Source organism: Lutjanus erythropterus, chromosome 10, assembly GCF_056507025.1.
Source record: "Lutjanus erythropterus isolate fLutEry1 chromosome 10, fLutEry1.hap2, whole genome shotgun sequence".
Classification (NCBI taxonomy): domain Eukaryota; kingdom Metazoa; phylum Chordata; class Actinopteri; order Lutjaniformes; family Lutjanidae; genus Lutjanus; species Lutjanus erythropterus.
Genome location: NC_139326.1, coordinates 2,325,792 through 2,348,011, shown reverse-complemented (window position 1 = coordinate 2,348,011; position 22,220 = coordinate 2,325,792). Strand labels below are relative to the sequence as shown.

The 22,220-nt window shown below is 39.5% G+C and overlaps 1 protein-coding gene across 2 annotated transcripts; it reads right to left on the bottom strand.

The window, feature by feature from the left end:
* Positions 1–5,636: 5,636 nt before the first annotated feature.
* Positions 5,637–18,318, bottom strand: mlec (malectin). 2 transcript variants are annotated; one of them, XM_084729418.1, is made up of 6 exons: positions 17,946–18,318; positions 16,832–17,052; positions 12,886–13,064; positions 10,777–10,953; positions 7,475–7,532; positions 5,637–6,483 (listed from the first exon to the last, which is right to left on the bottom strand). In XM_084729418.1, exons 2-6 carry the CDS (start codon positions 17,031–17,033, stop codon positions 6,239–6,241), a joined length of 861 nt encoding a protein of 286 aa, XP_084585544.1. In that variant the 5' UTR covers positions 17,034–17,052; positions 17,946–18,318; the 3' UTR covers positions 5,637–6,238. The 2 variants fall into 2 exon arrangements, with proteins under 2 accessions (XP_084585544.1, XP_084585546.1); XM_084729420.1 differs by lacking the exon at positions 17,946–18,318 and adding an exon at positions 17,407–17,546.
* Between the last annotated feature and the right edge of the window lie 3,902 nt (positions 18,319–22,220).

The window sequence follows — 22,220 nt, the reverse complement described above, 5'->3', positions numbered from 1 at the left end:
ACTCTTTTAGGATGAGATTGGGAGTCATGGCAGGGGAATAATTAATTAGTGGTGACGATAAATTTGATGACCTCGTCTGGTTTATTCTCTGCTTCACCAGGCGAGACATTAAAAAAGGAAGAGATAAATGAAGAACCTTGAGCGTCATGTTAAGACACCGCGTTTAAGAATTTGGATGGAATGACGAGAATTCTTTGGTTCTCATGTGAAAAAAAAAAAACAACAGAGCAGATCTTCATTCCACTCCAGGTCATTTAACTGTGAGACGACGTGACTTAAACAGGTCTGAAAAAATGTTGGTGAGGTGCTTTTGTGTTGCTATTTTTCCGTTACCAGTGTCGGAAATTTCTTGGACACTGCCTTAAATTATGGATCAGGTATCCGAGTATTGGAGGAAATATCTGATACTGGTATCAGTCTCAGAACAACCCCAATCAGAACCTCTCTAGATAGGGTTGTTCCAATACCTGAACCTCGCATATCAGCTAATACCAAGTACTAATCCAAAACTTATGCCTTAAAAAGTCATATACATTATTATTAAACGGCTGTATACTATGAGTCAGGTTAAAAGAATTTGCCTCACGGGACGCTGTAATCGTACAGAACACAGCTGTTAAAATATATTTTAATTCACTGGTATCGGATTGGCTCTGACTAATACACAATGTTCAGGTATCGAAGATCGATAAAGAAAAAAATATCGGAACATCTGTAGTTGCTAAAAACCTAAGGGATAATTTTTTAACAGGTGCTGGATATATACATTTCACACAGTTCTCTTAATAACCTTGTTTTCTGTTTTTGATTGGCTTTGCTCCTAGAAAAGTTGAGGTTAACGACAGACTCGAAAATAAATTACATCAACTGACAGATGTCCGTTTCTCCTAATTTGTGGGGAATGAAAATCTGAGCCTGTAAAATGTGTTTAACAGAGATGAGAAGGGGGAAAAAAGGAGGCGAGTGTGCCAACAAAAGAGCGACCTCAAGGCAAATGATGATAAAGCACAATGTATTCAATAATTCAAGGCAACAAAGACAAACACACAAACAAAAAAAAAATGACAGGATTTTAAAATACATGAGGCAGTGCAAAATGTCACACCAATAAAATATCACGTTTTAAAAACTCAAAACAAAACAGATCCTGAGGAAAAAATTCAAACATACAAATCCAAGCGTATTATAAAATATCTCCAGATCAGCCCCACTCTGATTTAAATTATATAGAATAGAATGGAAGATCCCACATTTTCAGACAATCTCATTTATTTGACTTCCTGACAGTCAGTTCACCCGGCTGCCTATTAAAATTTATTACTCTATACTCTGTACCAACAGCCATTCGTCCCCAGAAGAAAGGCCACAAAGTCTTCCTCAGGAGAAAATTAAAAGAACCCCGAACACCTCAGCTAGAACACAAAAGTGATGAGAACAAAACTGTCACCACACGATAAAACATGTGATCTTGTACCTTATATACACACGCAGCTGTGTAGACTTGCAGAGGAACAGAACACGGTGACTTTGGTGCTGAATCAAATGAACTTTTTGCAACTTTTCAGAGGAAAGAAAGGTGCCTATATGGTCTTAAATATAAGATTAAAAAAAAAATTAAAAAAGAAAAACAACAAAACCCCCAAAACCACCAACGACTGACCAAATATTTTCTGGCACTATACTTCTTGCCCACCAATCAATCAAAATGGGAGGGAGAATCGAAGAGTGAGGAAGGATCCACAGCACCTGAATTTTTAACCATTTCTTCTTCAAGTACTGCATATGGCAACAGCAATACTGGCAGGGAGGGGACAGGGGACACTTAAGACGCATTAGTGAAACAGGCAAAGTTACAAAAATCGTCCTCGGAGTAGAGCTAAGCACTTAAGGGAGGTAACTAGATACATAAATAGGAGGGTTCACAACACAACGCCACACAAAATGAAGAACAAAGCTGCTTTTCAGTCCACATGGAAAGCAAAAAAAAGAGAGGATATCATGACTAAAACACAGTCCAGGTGGACGCTGATCATGTGGCAATGCAGAAAGAAAAAAAAAAAGCTCAAAGATGAAATTTCGTTCCCAGTTTGCACCATCAGCTCAAAGACCAGAACAAGAAGCAGAACTGCACTCCAAGTCCACATGAAAAGGTTTTAAGACAACAGACTGGAAAAGGCTCAGTGAAGAAATGTGGAAAATGCAACAAATGTAGATTCATAAACATCTAGTAAACATTTGATTTTCTGCTGATGTTGTGCTTTTTCATCTCTTACTGCAGGTAGATGAACTGTGGTTAGGGCTGGGTATCGGTACAAAGTAACACTGAAACTTCACCAGTCAAATGATACCTGCATTAGATCCTATTTGTGCTCAGATGTACAAAAAAAAACCACTATCTGTACGGTTTTGCTCGCAGCCAATCACTGCAAGTTTTCAGTTTAACGTGACGTTTAATTGGCCCACTACTGCAGCAGCTACGACACATGAGAGTCTGTGGTGTGGTGAAGTTGAGCAGCGTGTTTCAGTTCAACGTGCCAGAATGCCAACAAAAGTTTCAGAAGTCTGGCTTTACTACACACCTGGGCTGTCTGTTACAAAATAAGCGCACACACACACACACACACACACACACACACACACACACACACACACACACACACACACACACACACACACACACACACACACACACACACACACACACACACACACACACACACACACACACACACACACACAAACATGGTAAATCATAATTATGAGCTAAAAAAAAAATCTGAAATGAAAAGCTGAAATTATGAGATAAAGTCATAATTATGTAATAATTTCACATTTTTATCTCAGGATTTTTTTTTTATCTTATAAGAATTTTTATGTCCTAATTCTGACTTTCTAATCTCAATTTTGACTTTTGAACCTCATAATTATGATTTTTAATCATAATTTTAAAAAAATTAACCCACAAGGACACAGTCTTGTTTCAGTTCAAGCACTGAATTTTCAACCGTTTGGAGCATTTCCACCCAAATTTAATTGGGTTGAAACCTGAAAATTTGGTTCCCAGCTGGAAACCAAAAAATGTCAGGTCTTCCTCAGGAACCAAAGTCTTATTCTATAGGTTGTTGTGTATCATGCAGCGCCTGTTGATGACATCATTGATTACAAGGCTTCGGCTCAAAACTGGTGGAAATGCGGGCTGGTTCACTTGACAGCATCAAGGTTCCAAGGATCTTAAACAGAACTGGTCCAAGACTCTGGTCCTTACTTGGTGAAAAAAAGGCCCTATTAGACCTTTTTGAACCAAAATTTTGAACCATTCTGAGCAATTCCACAAAGAGTCAACTGGTTTGAAACCCGTAAGTTCCCAGCTAGAACCAAAAAATTGCAGGTTTTCCTTGAGGACCAAAGTGGGCATGTCTTATTCTAGAGCTTGCAGCGCCCTCTGTTGATGACATCTTTGATTACAATGGCTCCAAAACAAGCGACTTGTTCACTAGATGGCACCAAGGTTCAGAGAATCTTGAAAGGAAAGAATTATTTGGCGGAAAAGGGCCTTGTACTGTTATCGGTACTTGTATCATTACTTTTTAAATGATACCCAGCCCTAATTGTGGTACTTAGAGAACAACTTTGGGGACAAAATTATTAGCCCCCCCAAAATTAAATGTAAAGTTTTTTTCAAAAAATTCCCAAGTGCTTTTTTAACAGAGCAAGGAATTTTCAACACAGCGTTTCTAAACATACTAGTTTTCTTTAGAAAGCATAAATTATTTCTATTTGCACACAATAACAGAATTATTTACCAAAAAAAACTAAAATTACCAGGGTCAACATTATTAGCCCCCTTAAGAACTGACCTTTTTATTGAGCCATAGCACAAACCACTGCTGAGCAATGATGTGCTTTAACTTTGTAATACCTGTGTGCAAAGTAAAATAATGTAAGCATCCAAAATAAAACTAGGATGTTTGGAAAAGCTGTGTTAAAAATTCCTTGCTCTGTTTAACAGCACTTGGGAAATACTTTCTAAAAAAAAAAATTTTTTTCATAGTGGGGCTAATAATTTCATCCTCATCTGTACTATCATGGAGGACTTCTGCTTAGTGTCAAATCAGCATTCGGTTTTAAATCAAAAACACACAAATTCGTGACAAAATAGTGAAGGTACTGTAGGTCCAAACACACCTAATTTGCCACAGAAGCATCACAGAATTGTATTTTGTGAATCATTTGTCAAATTAAACAGACCACCAAATTCTACTCTTCTAACAACATAAAAAAGACATTCTTTGGTGAAACAAAAAAGGCAGGCATGCATAATGAGTGAGTGAATAGAAAAGGCAAAGATCACAGAAAATACAGTGATGTAAAGATCCTGACTCACTTGAGCTGAAGCGTTTCACAGCATAAACTTTGCCTCCCACTAAATGCAACTGTGGTGTCTCTTATTGAAAGAAACTGTTAAAGGTTCAACATTCTCATCTGAGTTTTGAGTTTAAGGGCCTTTTCACACCTGAAGGTCTGAACCAAAGTTTGTGTGTTTGTTGATACAGTTAGTTTTTGTTTCACAATGCAACTACGTGATGACACTAAAGAAGTACAGACGACATACTGACATCCTGTCATCATCACTCGGGGGTTGGGCCAATGGACGATGCCATAGAGTTGTTGCTGAAGTTACATTTCAGAGACATGGGAGAGAAAATAAAAGGAAGCTGTTGCTGCTGGTCATTGCACTACGTCTCCATGTCCCCTTTATTTATTTGTTTTTTGTTTTAAAACAACTAAGTTACAGACACGTGAAGCAGAAATGAAGACCCCTATAAAGCCAGCAACAGCTTCATCTTCCACCACAACTGCATGTTTCATGGTTGACGTCATCTGCCAATTCAGCAGACATCGCCCAGACCTGATCATCACCTACATGAGCTGCGTCTCTCTACACTGCAGCTGATTGGTTTGTTGGCAGGCCCAAGTGTGACGGTGGCATGTTATCAGTTCAGTTCCCCCTCTCTTTCATTCTCTCAGAAAATTAAAAAGTGTGAAAAAGTGTTGGTGAGTTTCTTCCAACTGACTCTTTATAAAATCACCATGGGTGACTACAGCTGATGATGACTGGCCTGTACTTCCTCTGTTTGGTCCAAGAGTTGGGCTATCCAAAAAAAATAAAAAATAAAAAATAAAAAATTTACTCTAGGAACACACAAAACCCTGGTTTAATTTGATATGAACCAAGACCACCTCTTTTCGTTGGACCGAAGTTTGGCTGTTTGGTCTGGAGGAGGTGTCAGGGCCGCAATTTTTTTTGTCCAGATCAAAGTGAAAAGTCTGGAAGTCCGGACCGAAAGGAGGACGGTGTGAAAGGGCCCTTAAAATGGATCCATCCTTGAAAAAAAAAGAAACTGAATATTTGATCGCTGTTGAAGACACTTTTCATGGCTCCAAAACAGTAAAAAGCCAAAGAAGTCTATTATGCATCACCTATCACCTATGTTTATGAAAAGGCAAACTGACTTTGACAGCGAATAATCCCGCCATCTGGTTCAAGAACAATTATTTTCTTCTTTCAACAACTTGCAGCAGGTAGATGATGGCACGTCAACAATGGACTAACGAGATGTGAGTGGAAAGACACAAAAATGTGAGAAGTTGAGAAAAATGGAGCCTCTCAAATGGCAACTGTCTGACTCCTGGTTTCTAATCTATTTAACCATCATTTCCAATTTGCAGGTAACATGTCTGACCAGACGCTGAGCAGGAGTGTTAAACAGAGTGTGCTTCCTGGCTACACCCAGTACAAAACAATGCTTTTAGTTTAAAAAAACGGGCCCAGACCGATCACTCCTGAGCACCCTCAGCTGCTGAAATGTGGTTACAAACCATGAAGACTGGCATTTGTAAAACCCTGCCCAGTCTCTGAGTGGAAATGACTAACATTGTTCAACAGGGTCAGCAGAGGTGGATGCGAAACACATTCACAAAGAAGCGCACAGCACTCACGTCCTACAGCTCCTCCCCCTCCTCTCCTCAGAACGGTAGAATCTGACAGCAGCGTTCGCTTCACCTCTCAGTGGCTTTCCGAAAAGTTCTTGTCTCTTTTTGTCCTCCGAGCTCTCTCCGGTGAACGTATGCTTTTTACCTGTGCTGCTGTTGTCACCCTGACCCCTCCTACCCCTCCTCCCCCCCTTCCCTCCCCCTCTCTTCATAAGTCTCACGTCCGTCTCGTCTGTGTGAGGTCTCACAGCCGACAGAGGCAGAACAGTGTGGGGATGAACACCCCGAACGCCACCAGGATGGGAAACATTAGGCTGCTGTTGTCGGCTGCGTATGGGTTTGGTGTTCGGGGGCCCGACTGGACCCTGTACTTGGAACCTGCTGGGACCTTTTTCTTCCCACCTTCCTCGCCTCCCTCACTGTCCTCTTCTTCTTCCTCCTCTTCCTCAGGCTTCTCCAAGCCAGGGTGAGGCTGAAGCTTTGGCACATCTGTCAAATTAGAAAGTGTGAGTTCAGTCTAAATCTCACAGTCTGGATGTATTGAGAGACTTGGGTAAAAAGCTGCTCCAACTTGGGCCTTGTTCACACCTGGTACTAACATGAGTCTTGGGCACAGACCATATATTAATGGGCGACTACATTTCATTTGTGGGTTTTTGAGGTTTTCATATCATTCTGTAGCTTCCCAGTTATAATCCTCGTGTATTCAATGCCCCTGAAACATTCAGATTTTGATAGAAATACAGACGTTTTTGGGTTAGAATGCTATTTTTCCAAGCAATTCTATAAACCTTTTCCCACATGACATGACGTAGATTTCTGTAGGATGATGGTGCTATATAAACCACTCCCTCTAGGATTTCTTGCGCTGTCTTTGAGATAGTTGCCGCCTACAATGTCACTTTTCTAAAACAATTGCGATGCATGTTGCAATGTTATTAGGCTTTTTTTTCTGCAAGTAAATTGTGCGAGAAAGTGAAAATTGCAAAAGAAAGTTGTTTTTTTTGTGTGTAATTCATTAAAAGTTTTAAGTAACCTCACCAAAAAGGCTCATGATTACAAAAACTCGAACAAAATCTGTTTTATTTACAGATGAAGATGTGCACCTGGGGGTGTATTCCACAAAAAGGCAAAATCTTTCTGGAGTTCAACTCAGTTAAAACAACAAAGCACAAAATTATAAAATAAAAGTGGACGGTGCATTGATTAATGTATAGCAGATGTTTCTATTTGATTTCACATTTGAACTAGTAACCACAATATCCCCAGCTGAAATTTGCTTAATTTTGAGAGTCAAAAGTGAGATCTGATCACAAGTGGTCACTGGAGACACATTCTAATGCCAGATGTAAACAGGCTTCAAGTCTACAACTACTGTACTAATGTGCTTATATCTAGTTGAGCAAACATTGTAATCTATACAATACTGTGGGTGCAAATGCAAAACACTCAAGGTAATGTTTGCAGTGTGAGGACTCACCTTCTAATGTCCCCTTCATTACATAGAGAGCACAAACCTTCGGGTTGTCGTAATAACCCTGAAAAACAGAACACATGAGTAAAAAAGCAACAGCAATGATTCATAATCTTTCATGCATTAAGGAGACATCTTATTAATGGCTGCAGCACCTTTATCTTAGTATGATGCTCAGCTTGACACAAACACAACCATTAACAAAATCCTTCTTTGTTTTCATTCTAAAATTATCACACCAACTGTGTGATACTGAAAAAAGAAAGAACAAACATTCGGTGCAGGTGGCTTTCTGCTGGACAGGCAGAGAGTGCAAAACAAAAATGCTCGTGTTAGGGAGATTTTGTCATTTCATTGTTTGAATAGTTTTAACATTGCAAAAAGAGTGAACAGCGTGTCCCACTTTTATCTGCAGATTTAAATGCAGACAGGGCCAGTGTTACACAAAAAATACAAAGAAAGAGGTCACTGCAGAAAAAGACTTCTGGAGTATGCCACCCAACAGACACATGGTCTACAAACCCACTGCCAAAATCTTTCATTCATTAGAGCCAAGGTCTTAAGGGAATACTAATCATGTTAGAAGGGAAAAAACATCTCTACAGCCTTTAGCAACCTCATCAGTATTTGTGAGAAACTACAGAATCAAAGCTGATCTCTGTGACGTCCTGCACTACTGAAGTACTGCAGTGATGCAAATGCGAGCTAATTAAACAAGTAGATGTTCAACAAATGTTGACAAGATGATTCCAAGTGAAAGTCATTCTGTGGCAAAAACTACACTTAAATCTGGACTCAGACTTATAAGATCCTGACTGATTAGAGCCAGGTGCCACAGTTGTTGACCACTTGTTTTCAAGTTCCTGGCTATCACCTGAACAACGAGCTGGCAGGCTCTGATTGGCTCTTAATTTCATATAAAATACTAATTTTCAGTGTAATTGTAATATTTAATGCTAGATATATTAGTCTTACGTTGTGCAATGATCTCTTCTATTTAAACTTCTATCAGCGATCGAGAACACACTTTATCTCTTCAGCTATGAACGTGGTCTGCAGACTACAGGTAGCCAACAGGTGATCTACCAGTTAATGTTAGTGTCATTTCCTGTTTCTGCTGGAAACTGGCCGATTTGACTGCAGCTTTTTGTCACCGCCTCCTGCTGCGGCCGCTTGATCTCGTCTACTTTGAAAAGCACAATTCATCTCAAACAAGCCTATTGTGGCATGAATTTTCATTTTTGGGTGAACTATCCCTTTAATAACACATTTCAGTTCAGTTTTAAATTATTTTTGAATATAGTTATGGGCATTCTTGCTAAGCTCTGCAGCAGCAGATTGAATTTGACCAACACAGATACACAAACATTCCACCATTTGACAAGCCTCTCCTCACAACAACGTTTAGCCTGTCAGTCAATAAAAAGTTATGACTTCAGATGAGAAGTGAACTGCAATACATGAGGTTGTACGAAGTGTGAAGGGGAGACACTCAAACCAAATTACCAAACACTACTGCTGCTGCCAGCCTATGGCAGGAAATGACTGATATATGACCAGACAGTAAAATATGACGAGAGGTGGCAGAGTTACTAACCTCATCAGAGACAGCGAGCAATAAGAGTCCATTTTTATTGGTGATGAATTCATGGTCCTCATAACTTTATTTAGAGGCAGACTACAGACTCCAGAGTCATCCAGGCTTAACAGCACAACTGTGTATATGACCCACAACAGCTTTTTGTATTGTAATGACTTTTTCTAAATCACAGTAAGCAGCTGTTTTATCTCTGAGAAGTGAAAATGAAACTAACTTGAGTTAAAGGAGGACAAACTGGAGTTGAACTAGTGAGTAAAATTAATCACTGCGCTCTGCGATGACAGGTATACAAATATGATGAAGGCAGAACAGATGTTGGCCTGTTGTCAGTTATTTGCATGACACACACACACTCCAACTGGCTCCTTTCAAACATGTTCATGATGCAAATTTGCTGATTTTACATATCGGTCTCATATTTGAATGAGTCCAAAGTGTCACGTTCCAATATAAGTTACGATGACGGCAATATTCCACAAGGCTCAGGTCTGAAATGAATTCTGTCATTTTAAAGGAACAGTTCAACATTTTGGTAAATACTTGTATTAACTTTATTATATCTTGTTTGTTTCATATACAAAAGCCAAACTATAAAAAACTAAACTTTTTTTACACAGAATAAACTTAAATTAACTTGCATCAGTACAGTTGTATCATCAGAGTTAATTTACTTAAATGTAATGACATTTTCAATGATAAAGTAACTTATATTTATAACATTTCTTTAAGGGAATCAGCTGTTGTGCGTCATGGTGGCCCTTGTAGGCAAACGTTCTGCACTTTACTGCCTTTCCAATATGGTGGTGTTTACACACACGCTGTTGTTGATTGGGCACCATGCACCAAATGAGAGAAAACATATCTCAAAGCCTGTTGCACACCACAGCTCACTGTTTTGAGCAGGGATGATAACAATTAATCGATGATCAATTCATCAGTTGTTATGAATTTGATCGATCATGTAAAATTTAATTTAAAAAAATAAAAATAATTTAATTTAATAATACTATCGGACTATGTAGCCCTTTATATTATGTTTTATAGGCTACATTCTTGGAAATAAGGGTTCTTCCTGAAGGGCTGTAGTTCTACCCAGAGCAATGTGCTTCTGAGGAACACTTTTTGGAACAAAAGGTTTGTCAAGGGTTCTTTGTCAGACTAAGGTTTCCAATAATAGTGCTACTAGCACTGCAAACGTTAGCCACGTTCGGCAAACCAATATGACATCATTTATGGAGTGTTTTCTTATTTTGAGACTAGTCGACTGTCTAAATTTAATGTTTAATTGACAGGGAAATTACTCATTACAACATCCCTGAAATGAATAAATTACATAAATAACTCAGACACCACTTTAACACATGTTGGGAAGAATAAACAGTGCGATACAAAAAATTATATAATGCTCATCTGTCATCTTCAGAACTCTTAACACTTGAATATCTCCACCAGTGTGACCATCACAGTTAACATAGATAAGAGCAAACAGCCTGTTAATAACACTGCAATAGTATATATATATTTTCACATAATCTGTTCCTGCATTATGTTTAACCTCAACCTGTTTCAACAAGCTTGACAAATCAAAGAGAAAGCTGTCAAAATCTTAGTAAGTGTTGTGGTAAAATATGTACACTGACACTCCCCTCTAGCAGACAATAATATCCAGAAACATCTCAGATAATTCTAATTAAAAAGAGCTTCTCACCTTTACAAACTCCACAGTGAGCTTGCCGTTGAAAGTCGACACCTCTCCCTGCACGCTCAGCTTCCCACGTCGAATAGAGAAGGGGACAATCTCATCATGAGCGGTGCTGTGACCCACTCGATCAAAGATGTCCAGGTCCTTCACCACCACATGGCCATTTAGACGGACGTCAAACACCTGGAAAAACATCAAATCAGTGATGATGAACAGCCTAACACACACCTCTGTTGAGGACCACAGTGCACATGCTTCAAATTCACACCCATACTGAAGCTCTAAACTACACCAGCTCTGGTTTTTCAGAAATGGTCACTGTTTGTGATCTTTTCCTAAACCAAACCAAGTAGTTTTGTTGCCTAAACTGCAACAGAAAGTTGCAAATAAGTAGCTAAGTCTGAAACTAAAAAGGCAACTTGACTTTTGGTTTCACATGAGACATAAACCCCAGGCTCCACCATAACATCCTCCCTGACATCCAAAATCCTGTGCTGAATCAATGTGAGAGTTTCACAAATCTAGGGTTACCATCTAGACACGACCCAAAGCTTTAGTTGATCTTGTTGGCAATGATAATCCCACCCCCAGCCAGACAGTTCTTTGTTCTAGACCAGCAAAGTCTTGGTGCTGCTCTATAACCAGTTTTCCTTGTTCTTTGGCTGTCAAAACAGGAAGAACCAGGCCAAGATTAGGCCCTCGAACCGCCCTGGTGGAAAAGGGGCAACACACACACACACACACACACACACCGCCTAGTAGTCGTAGTGCAGTCAATCAATCAAAACAGCCATATTGGTAGGTAGAATAGTTGGGACTCTGTAAAATGTAAATAACAACAGAATGCCACCATTTTCAACTTGTATAAAAGTGAACATGATAAAATGACAAGTTACTTAATGTTCAAACTCATTAACTTAATTGTTTTTGTAAATATACACTCATATTGAATTTGATGTCTGCAACTCAATTCAAAGTTAGAATGGGAGCAACAAAAGACTGAGAGCTGTGAAATGCTTAAAAAACATGTTTAGAACATCCCATAGATAAACAGGTGAATTAATAACAGGTGACAGTATCACGATCAGGTATTAAAGGGGTGTGCTTGAAAGGCTCAGTCATTCACAAGCATGTGTGAGGTTAACTACTTTGTGAAAAACTGTGTGCAACAGTTGAAGAACATTTGTCAACACAAAACTGCAGGAATTTAGAGATTTTACCATCTCTGGACCCGAACTCATCTGAGACGGACTGACGCAAAGTGGGAAAGTGGTCTGTGGTCTGACGAGTCCACATTTCAGATTGTTTTCACAAATCATGGACATCGTGTCCTCTGGGCTAAAGAGGAAAAGGACCATGCAGATTGTTACCAGCACCAACTTCATAAAACAGCAACATATGCTGCCATCCAGACATCTTTTTCAGAGATGTCACTGCTTATTTCAGCGAGATGATGTCAGGACACATTGTGGGCGTGTTCCAATAGTGTGTCTTCATAGTAAAAGTTCAGGTACTAGACTGACCTGCCTGCAATCCAGACCTGTCTCCCAGTGAAAATGTGTGGTGCATTACGAAGCACAAAATACGACAGAGACCACGGACTGTTAAGCAGCTGAACTCGTATATCAAGCAAGAATGAGAAAAAATTTCACTTTCAAAACTTCAACAAAAACTGACTGAGTGTCATTAAATGAAAAGCTCATGCATCACAGTGATAAACACGATCCTGTGTGTAGTGTGTATTTACAAAAAACAATAAAGTTTCAGACTTTGAACATTAAATATCTTGTCTTTATACTGTATTTAAGTTAATATAGGTAGAAAAGTATCTGCATTCTGTTTTTATTTATGTTTTACACAGAGTCTCAACTTTTCTGGAATCAGGGTTATAATAGGGTAAACAGATTTTATCAATTATACTAATTAAGGTGCTGTTTCATTTAGCGTAGTCTTTCTAGTGAGCCAACATGCACAATAGCAGCATCCAGACTCTGTTGGATTTGAATGGAGCCTTGATTAGTAACATTTATAAAACTTTTGTTTACCCTAATATTTCATGTCAATATGGCTTCTGTGAAAAAGATAGTTAAAGTTAAAGTCAGTTAACTGACGTACCTTTTGCTGTGACTGGGCGAAGTAAACTTCTGCATACTTCATGACTAGTATATAGTCTCCTTCCTCTCGAATGGGAATATCATATCCAAAGGTGTCCTCATTGTAGCGCTCTGTCTGATAGAGGATCTGGTCCTCTGGACTGGAGCGCAGGATTGGCAGACGCACCCCATAATCAGATGCTGCAACGAAGAACACAGCGTAAGGTTCAGTGTGTTCACAAGACCACATTAACAGCTGCATTACTGGAAAACTGATCAGGTTTTACGTGAAGCAAAGCACCAAACTGCAAGCTGCACAAGCACTGACCTTTCCCTGCACTCAGCGAAACACAGAACTCTTCTGTCTCAAATGGCATGTTACCACACTGTGTTCACTCCAACTTGCAATTACAGTATCTTTAACCCCTTTCAAATATGCAGTTTATTTCTTAAATGTCCAGGAACATTTTCTACATGGGGTCAGCCTCTTTCACACACACTTCCTGGTAAATTACTGCGATGACCTTTCAGGCACTGCTAGTGGTTTTCACTGGTCACACATGCAGCTACAGTCAAGCACATTTTCTTCTTACAGAGGCAGGAATAAGTCACAAGCAAGCCTGAAGGCTCAACCTTCAAGTTTCAAACAAGTCCCAAGTTATCAAGAAAGTTTAGTCAAGTCCCTACTATAATGGTGCATTCCATTTTAACTGGGAAGTCAGAATATCTGAGTTCCCAGTTGGGAATTTCAACTGGAAAACCCCTGATTCAGATGATTCAAAAAGTCGAAGGAACCTCACCAATCCCGCCCTCAAAATCTAATATGGCTTCTCCACACATCAACAATAGTGAAAACTCTTTGTCAGCACTTGTGTCTCATTAAATCAGTTGTACTCACAGTTCTGTCCTTGGACATGTTGCCACAGTGTTTTTATTCACAAACTACAGCAGAATGCGTTCCTATCAAGGACAATCAGGTTTTTTTCCCCTGACTTGTTGTATTTGAATGTACCATAAGTCAAGTACGTCACGAGTCATATGAAATTCTGATCTCTTCTAGTTTCCACATTTACATCAGTTACAAAACAGTGGCCATGAAAAGTTTAATTTTCAACGTTAATGAAAACTATTGCAGCCTGATTACACTTATAAATCTGACTAATATTTGACATTGCGTGGGGATCAGTAAAAAAGGACTGTGAGACTTTTACAGAAACAATATGCATGAGCATGCAACTGTGTTAGCTAGTAACATGTCTGCATAGTTTAACTGGTTATCAATCACATTTCAAAAACAAAATATAACTTCCGAATATCTAGAATAATGCAAATATTTGTTGTTTTTTTTTTAAAAATCAAGTATTTTTGAGTCGTCTACCTAAAGTCAAGTCTCAAGTCACAAATATAGAGTCAAAGTCACATTCAGTCTTATCAGTCAGTCAAATCTCGAGTCCTCACCTTTGCGACTTAAGCCTGACTCGAGTCAAGTCATGTGACTCAAGACCCCGACCTCACACATGTCACGGCAATGCTAGAATGCATGGGGTAAGAGACAGTCCAGTAGATGGCAGAAATGCAACACCTATGGATGGTAACTGCTAAATTGGGCGATATGTTAAAAATTTCCAATTGGCAATCAGCACATCAATTGGCCCCCTCCCACCTCCTCCTGAATCTCAGCTGGGAGATGTGTGCAAGCAGTGAACTCACTACATTACATACATTCACTATGTCCACTAAACAAAATAAACTCATTAAGTGTCAAGAAATTAAACATTCTTAGACATATTTTCCACATGAAATACAACCATGCAACTTCTGAATTCAAGCTTCTCTCTTTCACTGATAAAAGACGAGCTTAATTGGCTCGTTAACGCCTCATAAAACACACTTCATTCAAACTTGACAGAAAAAACATGGAAACTCACCCAAACTATCTTTGTTAGTCTTTACACTGTCCCAACAACCACCAACTCTGATTTGGTTATTATAAATCCTTAACTCACAGTGTTGGATGTTTTTAAGGGTCTGGCTCTGCAGGCTATTTTCGTCTCACTCCTCACTCAGCTCAGTGCACTTGACAACGCCAGTAACTGCTATAAAACTAAGATGTAGAGGATGGGGCAAAGTTGGATGTACATGTACGCGATAGAATATGTCTCTTATAACTGCCAGGAACATGGCAGTCAAAGAACTGTTTATGTAATCATTAATCTATGTCACAATGCAGGAACAACATACACAAAGACAAGAGTTTCGCAAATCAAGAGTTCCCTTCCAGACATGACAGAGGAAAAGTGTTTCAGGGTTTGCCAAACTCTTTGAGATTTGTGAAGCATATAGTTTATGAACTTAGCTAAATCCAGTGCTACAGTGATCTAAGGCAATTGTGTACCAGGCTGTAAAGATGCAGTGGTTGTAGCACTGTGCTTTGTCTCTAAGGGACCCACCTTGCAGTGAGTCCAAGACAAATTTCTTATCATGTGGAGGTTCCTTATTCACAATCGTAGCTGCAGCGCTTTATATGAACTTTATAGTGAAAGAGCAGCTTAATTAGTCATCATCGAAGGCTCTATATAGTAGGAAGTGGCACTTTATGGTGAAGATGTTCCAATACCAGTTGTCCTTCTCGTGACCTGAATGAATCAGCTGATACAGAGTACCAATCTGACACCTGTACATTAAAGTCTCAAGAGGTCAATCAACTTGGTACAGAGTCCATTTTATTTTCCCCACAACCCCAAAACAGTTCAGTCCAATCCAATTTACAATCACAAAATAAAGGCAGTTCAAAAAGTCAGCACCTGTCCGCACCAAACCAAATTAAATCAAATTAGCAACTAAAGATTGAAATCAGCATCCATATTTGCAGTTGACTAACATAGATTATGTACAATATTGTCTATGCATTGGGTTATGGTACCGTTAATCAGTTAGTCACGTTTGCAGCGTCTGCCACAACTCTGCTTAAAGACTGGCAACTCCTGGAGAAACTCTGACTAGGCAACACACAATCCACCAGATTATTCTTTCTCCTAACCCAGACTCCAGAGACCTTCTAAATAACACAAACTGGCTGCAATAAAACAGAATTTGCAGTACTGAGGTAACACTGCCATTTCTCTCCTCCACTGTCCAGAAAATTTGGTGAAAAAGACACTGCTGCAGGAAGTAGCAAGGTCCTGTTTCAGGGCCAGTATATTATATGGTATCGGACTGGTGCATAAACTACCTGACTATACCCAATGCCGCATTTTACGCTGTATCGGTGGCATTTTCCAATACTCAAATCGGAACAACCCTTCTTTCAGGTGCTAATGAAGTGAAAATTTTCTTTTCCCCTTGTTTGCCACTAATTTTGCACTACCACTTTTAAACATAACTAGATGCCCATGATTTCAATCATCTGCTAGACTGTCCTTTGCCCAGCAGTGAAAAGGTGCAAGACTGAAATGTTCCTGACAGGGTGGGAAATTAACTTTGTAAAATGCAAGACAGATAAATGTTCAAATTCACCAGCCACTCAATAGTAAATGATTTATTTTGTGTCTGATTTCTACCAGCCACTTTCATATTTCACCAGCATTTGGCTGGAGGCTGTTGTAAATTTCCCATAACAGTTCCTGAATGAAGTTGCATGTGTGAATAGTGAAAACCACCAGCGGTGCTGAAAGATTATCCCCGTAATTTACTGGAGACTGTGTGAAAAAGGCTTCTGTCTCACAACTGGAGCCAAGAATGACTCTGTACAGTTAATCTGATCATATCACACCTGCTTCCTCTTCATGCTGACAGGGGCGGAGCTGTGCTCCTCTATGCTGACTCCTCATTAGTTTGTGGTTACATGCGGAAGCCAGATCATGCAGAGGTTTGTGCTCTAAATGTCTGCAGCTTCTACCTTCATAATGTCACTCATAGCAGGTGAAGCCCACACAGACTAATATTAGCAGTTGATAACATGCACTCACCTTTGCCAACCTTCCCTTCCAACGGGTCCTTTTTGAAGTGAATACCGTGCACGTCTACATGTGCTTCACCCCCGGCATTCACAGCCCAGATTACCCGTTCAGCGAGGCTGGGGCCCCCGCCGTCCGCCCAGCACTGCTCGGCCAGCAGCGACAGCACCGCTGCGAGCAGCCCGACGACGAGCCGCGCCGTGACCCGCTGCATCTCCACACACAGCCCGGTCCTATACCCAGAAATACAGACAGACATACAGACAGACAAGAGCACGGACTCGGTCACTGTGCGGCTGTAACATTAACCACATAAGGTTAGCTGGACCGAGGAGCTAGCCAGCCTGTCTTCATGACATGCAACATGATATCTGAGAGTTAGCCTGTATGCTAATGGTACAGCACCAATACCGGCAGTAGCATTAGCATAAAAGCACACACAGAGCCAGAATATGACACCGAAATTATAAAACTATCCTAGTTTAACAATTTCATGACATACAACCTGTGTAATAATCAGGCAAACGCTTAAATATGACAAGAAATTTCCAAAGAGTAATGTTAGAGACGCTAGCTAGCTAACCTACCTGTCTAACCAGAAATACTGGTCGTGTCTACAAGGGAACTCTTAATTTGTGACGCTCTCGCGAGACTTGTACGTGATATCGCTTCGTTGTACAAACTAATAGTTCTACAACGTGATTATATTGTGGTGAAAAACTTATTAATGTCGGAAACAACATCCATTTAGGTACGGTTAGGAAAAGGTTGTGTTTTGGGTTAAAATAGTAACTCTCGCGAGATCTTTCGAGGGTCTGGGGTTCCCTTCTAGACACGACCTGAAATACTTGGTCTATGGGAGCCCGGCTAGGTCGTATCAACAAGGGAACGCCAGAGCCGCGATAGATCTCGCGAGAGTGATCATTTTAATCCAGAAAATGATCTTTTATTAAACCTAACGAAGTATTTTTTGTCTCTACACTTAATGGGATCTTAACCACAGTGTTGATAAACTATAACACGTAATTATTGTACAAACAAGAGACAATACCTACAAATCTCACGAGAGTTTCTGAAATCTAGGGTTCCCACTTAGACAGAGCCCAGCTAACGTGAATTCTCTTACCTTCCTCTTCCACAAATGTCTCCAACCCGTCCTTTCCCGAAGTGTGAGCTCGTCCCTGCTGGTTCAGCCTCACCAGGTGCCTTCACACTGCCAGATACCTTCACCAAGGGCGAATATTATGAGCTGCTGGTGGTCACAGCCAGCTGCTACTCTGACTTTCATTCAATGTGTGCATCAAACTAACATTTGCGATGCTGCTGCTGCTGCTAGCTGCTCCTATAGCCGCTGCCTGGCAGTTTGCAGGAGGCGGAGCAGAGCTACCTAACCTTAGATCTCCATTGGCCAGTGAGTGACAGACACTCTGTCGAATCTCACCCTCCTGTTAAAGGTTCCCTCAAACATCAAACATCATCTGTGACTCAGAGCCAATCACATCATACTTTGTTATAACACTGAACAAATGACAATCACATAATAAGTCACGTCTATTGAGGGCTGAAAAGAATTTGTGTTCATATTTAGCCTTGATTGACAGAAACGAGAGGACGGAAGCCCTGTGACTTTTTTCCACGTCAAGTCAAGTGAGATGTAAAATGATTTTGTTCCCTGAGTTTTGCCTGTCAGGCAGCAGGCTCAGTTTGTGAACACACCCCATACTTTATAATGTCAGACCTAATATTAATAAGCCAACCATAAAAAATAACATCTGTATTGCAGAGCTGGTTCAGTTTTAACGGGATGGGGGTTTTTTTTGGCGCTTTGGAGCAACACAAGCATCTCTAAAGCTGATATTTCCAAAACCTGACAACTCACACCAAAACAAACTGGATAGGTAAACAGGCCTAGCACTACAGGCCAGAGGAGATATATGCATTTTTGATTTCAGGGTGAAGTGTCTTTTTAAGTTAAAGGACCAGTGGATTTAACAACATTAATTAATGATTAATGACTGAATTAATTACATTTGGTGGGTGTGCCAATCAGCAGCAATATATATATATATATATATAAACCCAACGGTATTAAAAAAGGTGTTGCAGTGCAGTGCGCTTGTGTACACAACAGGGTGTTCAACACACCACCGTTTCTGTTTTGTATGTTTTGTCAAGGCTGAACACAACCATCGTCTCATTCTCCCCTTCCTAGAGTATAGGACTTGGGTCTTCAACAGGGGGGTCCGCGACTAAAAGGGGCACCATCTTTGCTGACTGTATCCAGTTCATTATATCATCTATGATTTGTCCATTCCCAGCTATGATAAAAACATGGCCGCTGCATAGGATTTGCTACCTCTGTAAATATCTGTATATATCCACAGAGGTAACAAATCCTATTCTGTCCTGTCCATCCTATATACATGTATATATATATATATATATATATATATATATATATATATATATATATATATATATATATATATATATATATGGAACCCTAAAACAATGAAACGCTAATAGGCTACAGAAAGAGAAGTTTACAGTGTTAAAAACGACAATTTCACTTCTATTTATTATTCTTATTTATAATTTTCTTTACATTGTTGTTATAAAATGATTTTCCTTTGCCCTCCAGTTTAATCAGTGACAACACCAAACATACAAGAGAGGATTTGTATTAGTGACTAGGGTCAAGTGCACACAACCACATATGACACTAAAATGTGTTTCTTGTAGTCAATATAGGACACGTGTTCTTTAAGAAAGCTCCCCGCCCCCCTCCTTCCGGTATGGTATGGCCCGAGTCTCGTCCAATCAGGAGAGTCCAACGCAGCGCGCACACGGTGCGTTCGAGAGTCGACCGAGAGGAATGAATGGAGATAGTTGCTATGGCAACAGCAATACCTCTACGGCTGACAGGTGTTTTATTAAGGTGTGTTTTTTTATACTTAACCCAGCGCTGGAGAACATACGCTGAAGTATCCTTAAAATGAAGCACACATACACACTCGTGTCGTTAGAGGAGATGGATCCTGGTGGTGTAGGTTTGTCAGTATTTGTAATAATTATTTTTTACAGTAATCTCGTACACACTCATAATGTTTCCACTGTACGCTCTCCACAAGCACATGTTCAAACATTTGTTGTGTTTGTGCAGCAGACACGTGGCCCAGAGGCAGCATGTGATCGTGTAGTTGTCTCGTGGGTGTTGCTGAGCCTGCCTGCAAAAATCTCCTCCATTCTGTCCAGATGAAATAAAACTCTTCTACTGAACATGTTATTGTTTTTACAGATGTGCACATGTTACCAAGTAGTTTCTCTGCAGCGACAGTGAAATAAAGTGACTACAGCTGCTCGGTATCCCTGTTTTTATGTTTATTCTGTCTGTGTATGATGTGCAGATGCATTCTTATCAGCTCTTAATCAATGACTGGTAAAATTTACAATCAATTCATAAATTAATCATATTTACAAAATCTTAAAAATTTTGCATATATCAAACACTACCACCACATGTTCCACATTCTATGACAGCGTTACATACACCCTTAGAAATAAAGCTGCTAACTAGAACCATATAGGGTTCTTCAGCAAGAATCATTTTTGGTTCCTGTTTGAACCTTTTATAAAAGTTCCCTTGGAGCCCTTCCAAAGAGTTCTACTGAGAACCCAACATAAAGGGTTATACCTAGAACCATCTATGAAAGGTTTCATGAAGAACACAGAGCTTCTACAGAGAACCCGTTTAGGGTGCAACGGTTCCACTTAGAACTCTTTCAGGAGGTTCTATCTGGAACTATTCTACCTTTCTAAGGGTGCTAACAAGAATCCAACCAGGGTGTTCTACCAAGAACATCTTTATATTCTTTATATCCTTGAAGAACTCTTTCTTCTAAAAAAGAAAAAGAAAGTTTCTTTTGATGAAAAAGGTTCTTATAACCTTAGTCTGACAAAGAACTTTTGACACACCCTTTCTTCCAAAAAGGGTTCCTCAGAAGCAAATCGTTCTGGGTAGAACCACAGCCCTTCAGGAAGAACCCTTTTGGAACCCTTATTTCTAAGAGTGTAACCTGTGAAACATATGAAGAGCTGCATGTTTATTTGATAGTAGATCGATTAAATTTTACATGATCAATCAAATATATTATCTTTTAATATGTTATTATTATTTTGAGTCATTTTTTCAGATAAAAAGTCAAAATTCTCAGATTTCAGTAAATGTGAATATTTTGTAGTTCTCAGTGAACTGAATGTCTGAGCTGTGGACGTCATCTTGGACTTTGATCAACATTTTTCACCGTTTTCTGATATTTAGTGGGCCAAACAACTAATTGATTAATTGAGGAAATAATCAACCAATTAACTGATGGTGAAAATAATCATTAGTTGCAGCCCTAAACACACTATGCCAGGCTGAACAAACTGATATGTCTTCAGTAATTTATGTTTGTAGAATAAATCAGAGCAGTAAGTCAAAGGTCACACAGTGATTTACAGATCTGATGATTTGCAGTGATGGTTCAGTTCTGCAGGGTTGCTGCAGGTGAAGTTCTTCCCGCAGCCTCAGACACGTATGAATAATAGATATCATGAGGAGGTTTGTCCTCGAGACATGCAGTGACAGCAGGCAGAGCTACGCTAATACACTGATAATAACATGTTGACACAGGCCTCACAGGCAAACAGTAAAGACTACAACTGCAACAAATAATTCATCGCCAACTATTTGTAATTTTTTTTTAAAAAAGCAAAAATTCTTTCATTTCAGCTTCTCAGATGTGAATGTTTTTTTGTTTCTTTGCTCCTTTTTGACAGTATCATTTTGTGGGCAAAATGAGAGATTTGAGGATAATTTTCAACATTTTCTTACCAAACAACTAATCAATTAACAGAGAACATAACTGACAGGTTAATTGACAATAAAAGTTATCGCAAGTTGCAGCCTGAATAAAGATTAGGAAGCATAGCATTCAATGTTTTGTTCCCTGTACGAGGTGTGGTGCAGGACAGATACAGTACAGGTATGTGTAATAACTAATGTTTGTGTTAACTGCTGAATTACAAACTGCCGTCAGTGTTTTCTTTGGTAACATCACCACAGTAAAAAAAAAACAAAAAAAAACAAAAAAAAAAACAGCTCAAATGTAAACTCCTTTTATTTTTTTTTTCTACATTATAACTTGGCGAAATATTTTGTTGACTTTGTTAGACAAAAGAATGCAAATGTGCATACTGAATTTAATAAATTTCTCTCTTTGGCATGCATAAAAATTGCTTCGACAACACAGATGTGTGGAACTTTACCACAACTACAATCATAGTGACACTGACATACAGTACAGGTACAACAAAATCACAACAGGTCACATGTGTCACTCCTACTGTGATGAACTCA

What these genes read in the sequence shown, in the direction of transcription:
- mlec (XM_084729418.1), bottom strand. Translation starts at nt 17,033, where the DNA reads ATGCAGCGGGTCACGGCGCGGCTCGTCGTCGGGCTGCTCGCAGCGGTG. An exon ending in GGAAGGGAAGGTTGGCAAAG is followed by an intron (nt 13,065 to 16,831) that starts GTGAGTGCATGT and finishes TCTTCGTTGCAG; the next exon opens with CATCTGATTATGGGGTGCGT. An exon ending in AATGAAGGGGACATTAGAAG is followed by an intron (nt 6,484 to 7,474) that starts GTGAGTCCTCAC and finishes CTAATTTGACAG; the next exon opens with ATGTGCCAAAGCTTCAGCCT.